Raw genomic sequence first — 15,449 nt, 5'->3', positions numbered from 1 at the left:
CCAGAATACTTGCAAAGAAACAACATTTGGAATTCTTGGTACCAGAACTGGAGAACATGATTCAATGTAGGATGCAATGCCCAACAGAGAGGTCAGCACAGTGAGCCCGTGTGGATTTGGAGATTAATATTTATATCCATACGTATTCAAGACTGAGAGGAAAACAGATACACTGCTCACAAAAATAATTGTGAGGAAGACAAAGTATGGAAAGATTCAGATTGTATGATATATGTACATTTTAACCTTTATACATTTTAAATTTATTAAACAATACTAGATATTGCCTGTGGGCCTATTAATTATTTGAAATCATAAATATAAAATGGAAGATTCTACTCTAAAATTATTACAGTGGTTGCGCACTAAACGTAAATACACTAACTGGACAAAGAGGGAGCACAGAAAAACCTGAACAACAGTGGCAAGTTTTAAGGTCTTCATTTATCCTTGTGTGCGCATGAGTCGTTTTGTTTTTGTTTTTGATATCTTAAATATAACTTGAGGAGGCAAGCTTCTCATAATAAGTAATTCTATTTAGCCAATGAAAAAAGGAAGAATTTCCAGTAAATAGAAATCACTCTCTCAAATGCAAAATGTTTTTATTTTGTGTGTGTGTGTGTGCACGCACGCGAAATTAGAAATATTAAATGCATCTCAGAAGGACACATTTCATAAGTGGCATCCTGTCTACTGGATGGTAGAATTAAAAATCCACTTAATTTATCTAGAACAAAGGCAAATAAGATTTCTCAATTAAATACTTTTCAAAGTTAGGTTATAAACGGGACTTGAGTTGAGAAGAGAACAAGCCCCATGATTGTAACCGGGATTCAGGAGTTAACGGTTCTCTTGCTGGATGGACATGCCCTCTGACGTGAAACAGATCAGATCTGTGCTAGCCTTGGGCCCCGTCATTTTGCTGGGTTGTGCTGTCTTAAAGTTCTCTTTATTAAAACTAAACTAAATTAAAAGTGGAAAACTAAAACTAAAAAACAAAGGGAAAAGAATCATAGAAGAATTCCACTATTCCATTTTTCTCATATAGCCATAGTAACTAAAAGTTAGTATGTGACTAAATGAGTGGGTGACTCCTTTAAGAAAATCAGATTTGAAGGCAATGTTTTTTTTTCCTTTCTTTCTTGTAGCCAGTACCTTATTTTTGAGCTCTGACATATGGGAAAGTGTTCTATAGAAAAAACTCTTGCACTGATTTGATTTATATTAACATTAAAATTGACAGAGCTCTTCAGTTGCAATGACTACTAAACAGTAAGATCCTTACAATACCTTTACATAAATATTGTAATATGCAATGCAGTAATATTAAGAAGTATTTCAGGTACCATGTGCTGTTCTTTCTTTAAATTGAATGTCCATTTTAATGAGTTATATCAGTGATTTTCAACCACTAGTCCGGGTCTGCAGACAGGTCCACCAGAAATTTTGCGCTGATCTCTGAAAGAATTAATCACCCTGATGATGTATGAAGACTATAAGACCCAATGATCTTAGTCAAATTCACTTATGCTCGGTGACTTCTGCCCTGAAATAATTCTCCTGTTTTCACCAGTTTGCAAGTGGAAGAAGGTTGAAAACCGCTGAGTTAGATTACTTGTGCCTGGATTTCATGTATCCACTTTTTATTGGAGAATGTATATACTTTTTTTAAAATTTAAATTTATTGTGTTTACATAGATTCTAGTGTCCCTCTGAATGCATCCCCTCTCTCCCGTGTTCCCCTCAACATCCCCTTTGCCCCCTTCTCGCAACACCCTCCCCCTTTCCCTCCAGGATTTTCTTTTCTGCTCTCTATAACACTGTATTATGTGTATATAATTTCACCAATTTCTTTCCCTTCTCTGATCCCATCCTCTCATCCCCTTTCCCTCTGGTCCCTTTGATCCCGCCTCTGCCTCTGTTCTGTTCCTCAGTTCACATTGTTCATTGGATTCCTCAAATGAGTGAGGTCATATGATATTTTTATTTCTCTGCCTGGTTTATTTCACTTAACATAATAGCTTCCAGGTCCATTTTACCAGAATAATGTAAATGTAACAGGAAATAATGCTAATATTATTAAATATACAAGTAATTAAACATAGTACTAAAAATAGCATATGTGAAAAGCAGATAACTTACATATCAATGATTTATATAGGAACTTTTTTATAAACTTGCACACTGATTCACTTCTGTTCAAAAGAAGGTTGAACATGTTTGGGTATACATTCAATTAGTGATAATGTGTTCAAAACTATTTCATATTAGTGAATGTTTACGTATTTGGTACATTTTTTGTGATTGAAAAGAATAAACAACTTCTATACTATTTTTGGTAGGCTACCAATATATATAAATATATATTAAAATTTTTCCATGGATTTGAGAGAGAGTGAGAGAGAAAGTGATGGGGAAAGGGAGATAGAATCATCAACTTGTTCCATTTAGTGATGTACTCACTGGTTGCTTCTCATATAAGCCTTGACAAGGAATCGAACCCACAATCTCAGTGTGCCAGGATGATACTCTGTCCACTGAGCCACCTGGCCAGGGCTGGTAGGCTATCAGTATTTTGGAAGAAAACTCAATTAATTTTACTTATTAACTTGTGTGACTTAATGATAGATATATGTATGTATGTATGGCTTAACTCTTACTTTTCCATACACACCAGTAATTATTTCCAGAAGGTTAATCAGGATTTCAGATAAATTTTTATTGAAATTTTGCTCTGACCTCTGTGCTTCCCTCTATACCTGTGCTCCTTCGTAGGGATATCATGAATAACAAAGTGTTTTACCAGCACCCTAACCTCATGAGGGCTCTAGGGATGCATGAGACGGTGATGGAGGTCATGGTGAATGTCCTCGGTGGTGGGGAATCCAAGGTAAAGGAAAACCTTTGCTTCTTGGGGTGATGTTTATTATGGCTTTCTTGAGAACATGAATCTCTTAAATCCTTTCAGGAGGACTGTTTTGAAAGACACCATTTGAAAAACAACAAAACAAAATTTTACACAGAGTTGATATACTACTAGTGTTTTCTTCTTGCATATCTATTATAGTTTTTATGTTATGCTGTGTAATTTGCTATATCCTAAACTATTGTCATTTAGGGGATGTTTGGAAACTTTAAAAGTTATATTGTACTATTTTTTAAAATTCAGAATAATAAATCAGTTTACTTCACATTAGAGGTTCATAGCACAAACATGTCCTTCAGACTCAGCCATTCCCTGTGACGACAGTTGGGGGGAATTGATGACACTCAATTCCTGATCCAGACAAGACATCAGGATGACCCTCAGGAGGATAAAGTGAATTGTTAAGGGACTAATATTTAAAGTTCTTTTAAAACCAAATGAATAGAGCAGTATAACAAATAACTTGATATAAATCAGTGTAATTTCATAACTTCTGATTTGCAAAATATATTTTAATATTTTTTGAAAATTTACAATCTATCAAAATATGGATATGAGTTCATAATTCTCATGTTCACTCTATCAGTTAGTCAGCCTTACAAAGGTATTTATAAAATACTACGTTAAAGAAGGACTCTAGGCACCCTGAGTGTCCTAGAACAAGGTTTGGCTCTCAGGGACATGTGTTTGTTGGGGTATAGCTTCCAGTCTGGGTGCTCATTACAGCAGAGAAGTCATGTCAAACCAGGAAGGTTGTGAATACCTGGAATCTTAATGATGACAACAGTAACACTGGTGATAAGAATTTATGGTTGCAGATATTACACTAGGTGTTTTCACACGTGGTCTCAATGAGATCCCCCTTTCTTAACTGAAGTGTGTGTTATTATCCATCTTATTCCAGTTATACATGACAGAGCAGTGAGATTGCGTCATTTCCCGAGGAAGCACAGCTGAGGGTAGTCAGGAACCACCACCAAGTCTGCCTGATTCCTAAGCCAGGCCCATGCCTCTTTCTATTTAGGGCTGTAGATTTATTTCAAGTCAAGTCATTGATGGTCATAAGGTTTCAAAATTAGTGCCAGTCTTGATTTTTTTGTGGCCCATGGACTAGGTGAGTCAAAGTCTGGATGGAAGTGTGAGAGTGTTTGGCGTCTGAGGCTCTGCCGACATGGGAACACATGGGTTGACACTGTGACTGAGACCTGAACTTTTGAACTCAACTTTATAAAGATGATTTGCTTTCACAGCTAATTAAATGCTCTTTATGTAGGAGATCACTTTTCCCAAGATGGTGGCCAACTGTTGCCGTTTTCTATGTTACTTCTGTCGTATAAGTAGGCAGAATCAAAAAGCTATGTTTGACCATCTCAGTTATTTATTGGAAAACAGCAGTGTTGGTCTAGGTAAGTCCGTGTTTGACTTTTATTTAATATTTTTGAGAAAAATAATAAAACATCTTGCAGTGTCATGTAAATTAACTCAGGAGTGCAATGTATGTTGCACTTAGAAATTACATTTTAAATGGAAGTGTGTTTTATGCAGAATTTATAGTTGCAGCACAATCCAGGTTTTGTTTCATCTTCATTTGGATTAACAGCCTCACCAGCTATGAGAGGTTCAACACCGCTAGACGTGGCAGCAGCCTCGGTGATGGATAACAACGAACTAGCCTTAGCTCTGCGTGAGCCAGATCTGGAAAAGGTAAGCTGCCTTTGTGCCGCTCTGCTAATGTGAGTTATGCTTGTTAGTAAGTCTTTAAGATTATTTAAATGTAACTATAGTATAGTTAGAGTTACTACAGTTACATATGAATATATTACATATATAATATTATAAAGAACAGGAAATTTGAGATGTTATTTCCTTTAACCACATGTACTTTTGTCTGAAAAGAGAATCAACTTACTCTCTATCAGTATTTTTATACTGTGTTTTTTATATGTGTGTTTTTGTCCTTTCATGCTGTCTGCTGTCACATTTGCTTTAATCGCACAGTTTCAGTTTTTTCACATGTCAGAGACTGAATTAAGAGGTTAGAGGGGGCCTTGTTATCCCCATGGGCCTGATGGGCACCTGTTTGCCTGTGTGGAGCCCTCCCTCCACATAGCCAGAGCTTGGTCTGCTTTAGCCTGATGAGCTCTGCTGGCCTCATCCTGATGACTCCCTAGAACTCTGCCCCAATGCAGGTCCACGAGTTCCAGGCAGGTGGCAGAGACAGCTGGCCTTGCTATACTCTTGTTGAGTTGCCTCAGACCCAGCACTGGCACCAAATTTGAATGTGTTTGCATCTGGTGAACACCATTTGACCCTACTTGATGGCTCACTGAGAATCTACCTTATGCAATTTGAGTACCACGAGATGCTCTTCCAGCTACTGAGCCTAACAGGCAATTGACAGATAGAAGAAGGTGGAGGTGGATCTTGGGAAGACTTAGGTCTTTTGCTGACCTTCCTCCAGACTTAATGATGACGGAAGCTAGCCATTGTGTGTAGCTTGGACCTTCCCCCATATACCCAGGCCCAGCAGAGGCTGCCACAACTGTGGATCACGCAGTCAGTCCAGATAGTTAGCCCAAGGTCAGTTATAGGCAGTGTCTTACATTGACTTGTACTGGTTCCCTCCAAGAGGCCCCAGGACCAGCACAACCTGTGTTAAGCCTCAAACCACACCAGAGCACAACTCACTTAGTTCTATAAGTGGCACACCCAAAGGGAGATCCTGGTAGGCATCAGAATCTGCTAGGAAAATGCCACTTTGTGCGGTCAGCCCCACACAGCAGCCTGTATGTGGTTGTCAGGGTCAATCCTCATAGTCAGCCAGTCTGAGGGGCTAACCTACAGAAGGGCCAACAGCAGTTAAGACTCAAATGCAACAAGAGAGCTCACATAACCCACACAAGGGTCACCAGCTCAGGTGATTAGGGAGATTATGCCACTGAACCCTATGGGACACCAACTACGTAAAGGCATCATACCAAGACTGGGGACATAGCAGATCTACCTAATGTATTGAAACAAACACAAAAGAGGCAGCCAAAATGGGGAGACAAAGAAACAGGTCTCAAATGGAAGAACAGGAGACATCCCCTAGAAAAAGAACTATATGAAGTAGAGGCAAGCACACTACCAGATACAGAGTTCAAAACAATAGTAATAATGATGCTCAAGGAACTTAGGGGAAGTGTGGTTAAACTCAGTGAGAAGTTAAAGAGATAGTAATCATAAAAAAGGTTGTAGAAACCATAAAAAAGAACCATTCAGAAATGAGGAATACAGTAACTGAAATGAATATATTAGCAGGAATAAAGAGCAAGTTCAATAAAGCAGAGGTTTGAATCAGTGATTTGGAAGACAAAAAAGCAGAAAACAACCAACAAAGCAGCAAAACTACATAAATAATTTTTTAAAATGAGGGTAATGTAAGGGACCTTTGGGATATCAGGGGTAACATCTACTTCATAGAGGTACTAGAAGAAGAAGAGGGAGGCCAAGGGTTTGAGAACCTATTTGAAGAAACGACTGAAAACTTCCCTAACGTGGTGAAGGAAAACAGACACACAAGTCCAGGAAGTACCAGAGTCCCAGCCAAATATGATGAGGCCAAAGAGGCCCAAACCAAGACACATCATAATTTAAAAAGCAAAGGTTAAAGAAAAATGGAGAATCTTAACAACAGCAAGACAAAGATAGTTAACTACAAGAGAGCTCCCATAAGACTGTCAGTTGATTCCACAACAGAAATATTTCAGGCAGAAGGAATTAGACCAAAATATTCAAAACAATAAAAAGCAAAAACCTATAATTAAGACTACTCCCCCACCAAGGCCATCATTGAGAAGTAAAGGACAAATAAAGAACTTCCAAGACAAGAAAATGCTAAAGGAATTTACCACAACAAACAAGTATTATAAGAAATGTTAACAGAACATCTTTAAGAATAAGGAAAGAAAGAGAAACATAAAGAATAAAGTGGCAATAAATACATACCATCAGTAATCACTTTAAATGTTAATAGGTTAAATGCACCAGTCAAAATACATAGGGTAGTGGCATGGATAAGTAAACAACACCCCGTTGCCCGATACACAAAGGTTGTGCATTCAATCCCTGGTCAGGGGACATACTGAAAGAGACTGATGTTTCTCTCTCTCATCTCTCCCTCTGTCCCTTACTCTCTCTCTAAAATCAATAAATAAAAATCAAAGAAAACAAGACCCATGTATATGCTGTGTACAAAAGACCCACCTCAGAACAAAAGACACATACAGAATGAAATTTAAGAGATGGATAAAGATATTTCATGCAAATTGAAACAAAATGAAAAACCGGGGTAGCAATACTTGTACAAGATAAAATTAAGTACACAAAGGCTATAATAAGAGACAAAGAAGGGTATTACATAATGATAAAGGGATCAATTCAGCAAGAGGAAATAACCTTTGTAAACATTTATGCACCCAACATAGGAACACCTAAATTTCTGAAGCAAATCTTGATGGACATAAAGGGAGAAATTAACAGTAGTAATACAGTCACAGTAGTGTACTTTAACACCCTGTTGACATCAATAGATACCAATAGATCTTTTAGGAACAAAACAACAAGGAAACAGCCTTAAATGATACATCATATCAGATGGGGTTAATTGATATTTTGAGAGACATATACCTCAAACCTGCAGGATACACAATTTTCTAAGTGCACATGGAAACTTTTCTAATCACATATAGGGCTATAAAACAAGCCTCTGTAGATTTAAGAAGATTGAAATAATTTCAAGCATCTTTGACCACAATAGTATGAGACTAGAAATAAATTACAAGAAAAAAAGCGTGAAAAACTCAAACACATAGAAGCTAGATAACATGTTATTAAATGGGTTAACAGATCAAGGAAGAAATCCAAAGCTACCTTGAGACAAATTAAAATGAAAACAAAATTCCAAAATCTATGGTGCATAGCCAGCTCAGCTGTAAGAGGGCAGTTCACAGCAATAGAGGCTTACTTGGAAGAACAGGGAAATCTCAAGTAAACAATCTCACCTGACACCTAAAGCAACTTGAAAATGAACAATGAAAAAATTCCAGAATGAGTAGAAGGAAGGAAATTATAAAGATCAGAGCAGAAATAAACCAAATAGAGTCTGAAAACCAGTATAGAAGATCAAGAAACCTCAAGCTGGTTCTTTGAAAAGATAAAAAAGATCGAAAAACTTTTAACCACATTCTTAAAAAAAAAGAGAGAGGACCCAAATAAGGAAAATCAGAAATGAAAGAGAATATGTCATAACTGACACCAGAGAAATACAAAGGGTTATAAGAAAATACTACAAATTATTTACCAATAGATTGAATAATCTAGAAGAAGTGGATAAATTCCTAGAAACGTACAAGCATCCAGGACTTAATCAATGAAAACAAAATCTGAATAGATCAATTACAAGCAATGAAATCAAAGCAGTAATAAAAAGAACTCACAACAAATAAGAGTCCCTCTTTAAACTCTTCCTTTGTCACCTATATTAATGTCTATCTGCTATGCTGTATACCTGAAACCAGTACAAAAAGCGTTGAATACAAACTGTAACTGAAAAATAAAGTTAAATATATATAAATAAAAAATGTTATTTTAACATCTCATATATACATTATATATATTTTTTTTTCTTTTTTTCCAAGTGAGAGGTGGGGAGATAGAGAGACAGACTCCCACATACACCCCGACTGGGATCTGCCCAGCGACCCCTGTCCGGGGCTGATGCTCTGCCCATCTGCGGCCATGCTCACAACCAAACTATTTTTAGTGCCTGAGGTGGAGACTGTGGAGCTATCCTTAGTGTCAGGGGCTCGAACCAATCTAGCCATAGCTTTGGAGGGGAAGAGAGAGATAGAGGTAGACAGAGAGAGAAGGGGGATAGGGAGGGATGGAGAAGCAGATTGTTGTTTCTCCTGTGTGCCCTGACTGAGAAACCAGGAACATCCACACACCAGGCCGATGTTCTATCACTGAGCCAACTGGCCAGGGCCTACATTTTACATTATACATGAGTTTATATGTTACAGTTTAAGGAATCAGTGATACACAAAGGCTGTGTACTCTTTTTTTTCTTTTTCTTTTTTATTTAATTTATCTTTTATTATTAATTTTAATGGGATGACATTGATAAATCAGGATACATATGTTCAGAGAAAACATCTTTAGCAGGGGTCTCAAACTCAACTCAGCATGTGGGCCGCAGAGCAAGATCACAGCCTTCGGCGGGCCGCACTAGGTCTACAAAAGGCAACTGTTACGCAACACTTTTCTCACTGCAGTTGAAAACCAAAAAAAATCAGTACAACAAGCACAATCATACATGCAGTTTACTCAGTGTCACAGAACGACCAGAAACTGTAGTTCGCATCACAACTGCTGTTAACTAAGCTAATATCTAGCTAGGATGCTAGAGAAATGAAAAATACAAGTAGGCCCCTAGGCTTACTTAATTTTATCCAAAATATTTTGAACTTCGTGGATTAGTCTGCGGGCCGCACAAAATTGGTTTGAGACCCCTGATCTTTAGGTTATTTTGACATTTTGACATATGCTGCATTCCCATCACCCAAAGTCCAATTGTCTTCCATCAGCTTCTAACTGGTTTTCTTTGTGCCCCACCCTTCCCCCAACCCCACCCTCTCCCCCTACCCCATAACCCCCACACTCTTTTCCATGTCTCTGAGTTTCATTTTTGTGTCCCATCTATGTATGGAATCATATATTGTAGTTCTTAGTTTTTTCTGATTTACTTATTTCGCTCAGTATAATGTTATCAAGGTCCATCCATGTTATTAAATGTAAATGATCCGATGTCATCATTTCTTATGGCTGAGTAGTATTCCATAGTATATATATACCAAAGCTTTTTAATCCACTCGTCCACTGACGGGCACTTGGGCTGTTTGCAGATCTTCGCTATTGTGAACAATGCTGCCATAAACATGGGGGTGCATTTCTCCTTCTGAAACAGTGCTATGGTGTTCTTGGGGTATATTCCTAAAAGTGGGATAGCTGGGTCAAAAGGCAGTTCGATTTTTAATTTCTTGAGGAATCTCCATACTGTTTTCCACAGTGGCTGCACCAGTCTGCATTCCCACCAGCAGTGCAGGAGGGTTCCCTTTTCTCCACATCCTCGCTAGCACTTATTCTGTGTTGTTTTATTGATAAGTGCCATTCTGACTGGTGTGAGGTGATATCTCATGGTGGCTTTAATTTGTATTTCTCTAATGATTAGTGATGTTGAGCATTTTTTCATATGCCTGTTGGCCATCTGTATGTCCTCTTTGGAGAAGTGATTATTCATTTCTTTCACCCATTTTTGGATTGGATTGTTTGTCTTCCTGGTGTTGAGTTTTACAAGTTCTTTATTAATTTTGGTTATTAACCCCTTATCAGATGTATTGTCAAATATGTTTTCCCATTGTGTAGTTTGTCTTTTTATTCTGTTCTTATTGTCTTTAGCTGCGCAAAAGCTTTTTAGTTTGATATAGACCCATTTGTTTATCCTGTCTTTTATTACATTTGCCCATGGAGATAAATCGGCAAATATATTGCTGCGAGAGATGTCAGAGAGGCTTATGGTTTTATGGCTTACATTTAAGTCTTTTATCCATTTTGAGTTTATTTTTGTGAATGGTGTAAGTTGGTGGTCTAGTTTTATTTTTTTGAAGGTAGCTGTCCAGTTTTCCCAACACCATTTGTTGAAGAGGCTGTCTTTACTCCAATGTATGCTCTTACCTCCTTTGTCAAATATCAGTTGTCCATAAAAGTGTGGATTTATTTCTTGGTTCTCTGTTCTGTTCCATTGATTTATATGCTTTTTCTTATGCCAGTATCTAGCTATTTTGAGTACAATGGCCTTGTAGTATAACTTGATATCCAGAAGTGTGATACCTCCCACTTTATTCTTCCTTTTCAAGATTTCTGAGGCTATTCGTGTTCTCTTTTGGTTCCATATAAATTTTTGGAATATAAGTTCTATATCTTTGAAGTATGTCATTGGTATTTTAATTGGTATTGCATTAAATTTATAAATTGCTTTGGGTAATATAATCATTTTAATGATGTTTATTATTCCTAACCATGAGCACAGGTATATACTTCCACTTGTTTATATCTTCCCTGATTTCTTTTATCAATGTTTTATAATTTTCTGAGTACAAGTCTTAAATCTTCCTGGGTAAATTTATTCCCAGGTACTTCATTTTTTTGGTTGCAGTGGTGAAGGGGATTGTTTCCTTAATTTCTCTTTCTGACTGTTCATTGTTGGTGTATAAAAATGCCTCTGATTTCTGAGTATTAATTTTATATCAGGTCCAGTAGTTTTTTGACTGAGACTTTAGGGTTTTCTATATCCGATATCATATCATCTGCAAATAATTATAGTTTTACTTCTTCTTTTTCAATTTGGATGCCTTTTATTTCTCTTTCTTGTCTGGTTGCTGTGGCTAGGACTTCCAGAACAGTTTTGAATAAGAGTGGTGAAGGGGGGCCCCCCTGCCTTGTTCCTGATCTTAAGGGGATTGCTTTTAATTTTTGCCCATTGAGTATGATGTTGGCTGTGGGTTTGTCATAGATGGCCTTTATCATGTTGAGGTATGTTCTCTGTATTCCCACTTTGCTGAGAGTTTTGATCATGAATGGGTTCTAGATTTTATCAAATACTTTTTCTGCATCTTTTGAAATTATCATGTGGTTTTTCTCCTTCCTTTTGTTTATGTGGTGAATCACATTGATTGATTTGCAAATATTATACCAGCCTTGCCTCCCAAGAATAAATCCCACTTGATCATGGTGTATGATATTTTTCATATATTGCTGGATCCGGTTTGCTTATATTTTGTTGAAGATTTTAGCATCTAAATTTATCAGGGATAGTGGCCTATTATTTTCTTTCTTTGTGTTGTCTTTGCCTGGTTTTGGAATCAGAATTATGCTCACCTCATAAAAGGAGCTTGGAAATCTTTCTTCCTCTTGAATTTTTTGAAATAGCTTGAGAAGGATAGGAGTTAGTTCTTCTTTGAATATTTGGTAGAATTCACTTGTGAAGCCATCAGGCCCAGGACTTTTCTTTTTTGGGAGTTTTTTGATAACTGTCTCAATCTCATTTATTATAATCGATCTGTTTAGGTTTTCTGATTCTTCCAGATTAATTTTTGGAAGATTATACCTTTCAAGGAATTTGTCCATTTCATTTAGGTTATCTAGTTTTTTGGCATATAGTTCTTCATAGTATTTTCTTACAATATTTTGTATTTCTGTTGTGTTGGTTGTTATTTCTCCACTCTCATTTCTAATTTTATTTATTTGAGTTCTTTTTTTTTTTTTTTCATTTTTCTGAAGCTAGAAACGGGGAGAGACAGTCAGACAGACTCCCGCATGCGCCTGACCGGGATCCTCCCGGCACACCCACCAGGGGCGACGCTCTGCCCAGCAGGGGGCGATGCTCTGCCCATCCTGGGCGTCGCCATGTTACGACCAGAGCCACTCTAGTGCCTGAGGTAGAGGCCACAGAGCCATCCCCAGCGCCCGGGCCATCTTTGCTCCAATGGAGCCTTGGCTGCGGGAGGGGAAGAGAGAGACAGAGAGGAAAGTGCGGCGGAGGGGTGGAGAAGCAAATGGGCGCTTCTCCTGTGTGCCCTGGCCGGGAATCGAACCCGGGTCCTCCGCACGCTAGGCCGACGCTCTACCGCTGAGCCAACCGGCCAGGGCTATTTGAGTTCTTTTTCTTTTTTTTTTGGTGTGTCTGGTTAAAGGTTCATCAATCTTGTTTACCTTTTCAAAGAACTAGCTCCTGTTTTCATTGTTTCTTTTTTTTTAAATTTTATTTATTCATTTTAGAGAGGAGAGAGAGAGAGAAAGAGAGATGGGGGGAGGAGCTGGAAGCATCAACTCCCCTATGTGCCTTGACCAGGCAAGCCCAGGGTTTCGAACCAGTGATCTCAGCATTTCCAGGTCGATGCTTTATCTACTGCACCACTGTATTGTTTCTTTAGCCTCTATGTAATTTATTTCCGCTCTGATCTTTATTATTTCTTTCCTTCTACTACCTCTGGGCTTTATTTGCTGTTCTTTTTCTACTTGTTTTAGATGCAGAGTCAAGTTGTTTATTTGAGCTTTTTCTAGCTTCTTAAGGTATGCCTGTAATGCTATGAACTTCACTCTTAGTACTGCTTTTGCTGTGTCCCATAGATTTTGAGTTGATGTATGCTCGTTATCGTTCGTTTCTAGGAATTTTTTTATTTCTTCTTTGATCTCATTGTTAACCTATTTGTTATTTAATAACATGCTATTTAGTTTCCAAGTGTTTGAGTATTTTTCAGTTTTTCTGTTGTGGTTGATTTCTGATTTCATGCCATTGTGATCAGAGAAAGTGCTCGATATGATTTCAATCTTCTTAAATTTGTTGAGACCGCTTTTGTGCCCTAACATGTGGTCTATCCTAGAGAATGTACCATGAGCACTTGAAAAGAATGTATATTCTGCTGCTTTAGGGTGAAAGGTTCTGAAGATATCTATTAAATTGAGTTGATCTTGTGTGTCCTTTAAGTCTGCTGTTTCTTTGTTAATTTTCTTTCTTGAGGATCTATCTAGTGATGTTAGTGGGGTATTGAAATCCCCTACTATAATAGTATTGCTGTTGATCTTGCCCTTTAAATCCATCAAAGTCTGCTTTATATATTAAGGTGCTCCTATATTAGGTTTGTAGTTATTTATAACGGTTATATCTTTCTGTTGGATTACTCCCTTTATCATTATGTAATGACCTTCTTTATCGCTTACTATAACCTTTGTTTTAAAGTCCATTTTGTCTAATATAACTACCCCAGCTTTTTTTCATTTCCATTTGCGTGAAATATTTTTTCCATCCTTTTATCTTCAGTCTGTGTACATCTTTTATTTTAAGGTGTGTCTCTTCTAGACAGCATATGTATGGGTCCTGTTTTCTTATCCACACAGCTATCCTATGTCTTTTTATTGGATCATTTAACCCATTTACATTTAAGGGTATTATTGATATGTAGTTGTTTATTGTGATTTTATTCTTTAAAACTGTATTCCTCTTTTGCTATGTTCTTTTCCCCCTTTGATCTGTTTACAACAGGCCCCTTAGCATTTCTTTCAGCATTGGTTTGGTTGTAGTGAATTCCTTGAATTTTTTTTTTTGCTCTGGAAAGCTTTTTATTTCTCCTTAAATTTTAAAAGATAGCCTTGCTGGATAAAGTAGTCTTGGTTGTAGGTCTTGTTCTGCATTACTTTGAATATTTCTTGCCATTCTCTTCTGGCCTCAAGTGTTTCTGTTGAGAAGTCAGAAGTCATCCTTATAGCTGCTCCTTTATTGGTGATAGCCTTTTTTTTTGTAGCAGCTTTTAATATTTTTTCTTTATTACTTAGCTTTGGTATTTTAATTATGATGTGTCTTGGTGTAGATATCTTTGGTTTTCTCTTTAATGGAGTTCTCTGTGCTTTATGAACTTGTGAGATGTTTTTCTGCCTTAATTGAGGGAAGTTTTCAGCTATGATATGTTTGAACAAAGTCTCTATCCCTTGTTCTTTCTTTTCTTCTGTAGGAACCCCTATTATGTGGATGTTATTTCTCTTCATGTTGTCACAGAGCTCTCTTTAGAGTTTCCTCAGACTTTTTGAGTCTCTTTTTTTTTTCTGCTCTCCTTCCGTGCCTTAGTTTATCTTGTCCTCTAACTCGCTGATTTGATTCTCAGCTTCATCCATCCTGCTTTTAATTCCTTCCATTGTGTTCTTCATTTCTGATATTATATTTGTCATTTCTGACTGATTCTTTTTTATTATTTCAATGTCCTTTTTTATATTTGCTATGTCTTTGTTTAGGTGTTTGTAATGACCATCTATTTTTGTTCTAAGATCTTTGAGCATCCTAACAATCATTATTTTAAACTCTGCGTCTAGTAATTTGGTTATATCTGACTCATTCAGGTCCTTTTCTGGGGATTTCTCTTGATTCATTCGTGTTGCATTCCTCTGCCTTCCCATTTTGTCTGTGTAAAAGAATGTTTTGGCTACTGGAGTCCACTGGGTGTGGCCTCTGTGTTCCCTAGGTGTGGTCTTTCTGCAGGCCCACCACCCCCTCTGCTGCTGCTGCCTAGGGCATTAGGGTATTGGTGTTGCCGGTGCCTGCCCACTGGGGCTGTTGCTGTGGTTTCTACCTCTCCTTTACAGGAGGGGCTGTGATCACATGCTCGGTGTACAAGCTTCAGTGGCTTCGGCCTTTGTGCCACCCCTGTGGGTGGGGTTATGCGCTGTGCCCAGCCACAAGCCTTGTCCCTGAGGGAAGGGGTGAGCACCTTTGCTCAGCTGCGGTTCTCTGCCTGATTCCAGGTTTTCTCTCCACCCTAGTGGGAGGAGGTGGCTCGTGCATCAGTTCGCAAGGCTTGGTTCCTGTGGGCCAGGCATGGCTGTGCTCCTGTGCCCTTGCTCAAGGGCTGGCCTCTGCCCTTCCAGGGCTCCC

General features: G+C 37.9%; 1 protein-coding gene across 1 annotated transcript in view; it reads left to right on the top strand.

Annotated features, from left to right (window-relative positions):
• The window catches only part of LOC136319452 (ryanodine receptor 2), a gene marked incomplete at its 3' end in the record, with an annotated part of 236,616 nt that overhangs the window by 204,195 nt on the left and 16,972 nt on the right, over positions 1 to 15,449 (top strand). Inside the window, exons 38-40 of the mRNA XM_066252709.1 lie at positions 2,776 to 2,890; positions 4,200 to 4,332; positions 4,527 to 4,630. Of these exons, the coding sequence (XP_066108806.1) occupies positions 2,776 to 2,890; positions 4,200 to 4,332; positions 4,527 to 4,630 (352 nt within the window). The remainder of the gene's footprint in view (positions 1 to 2,775; positions 2,891 to 4,199; positions 4,333 to 4,526; positions 4,631 to 15,449) is intronic.

The sequence above is a fragment of the Saccopteryx bilineata genome, chromosome 1, assembly GCF_036850765.1.
Source record: "Saccopteryx bilineata isolate mSacBil1 chromosome 1, mSacBil1_pri_phased_curated, whole genome shotgun sequence".
NCBI lineage: Eukaryota > Metazoa > Chordata > Mammalia > Chiroptera > Emballonuridae > Saccopteryx > Saccopteryx bilineata.
This window is presented reverse-complemented; position numbering and strand designations above follow the sequence as displayed.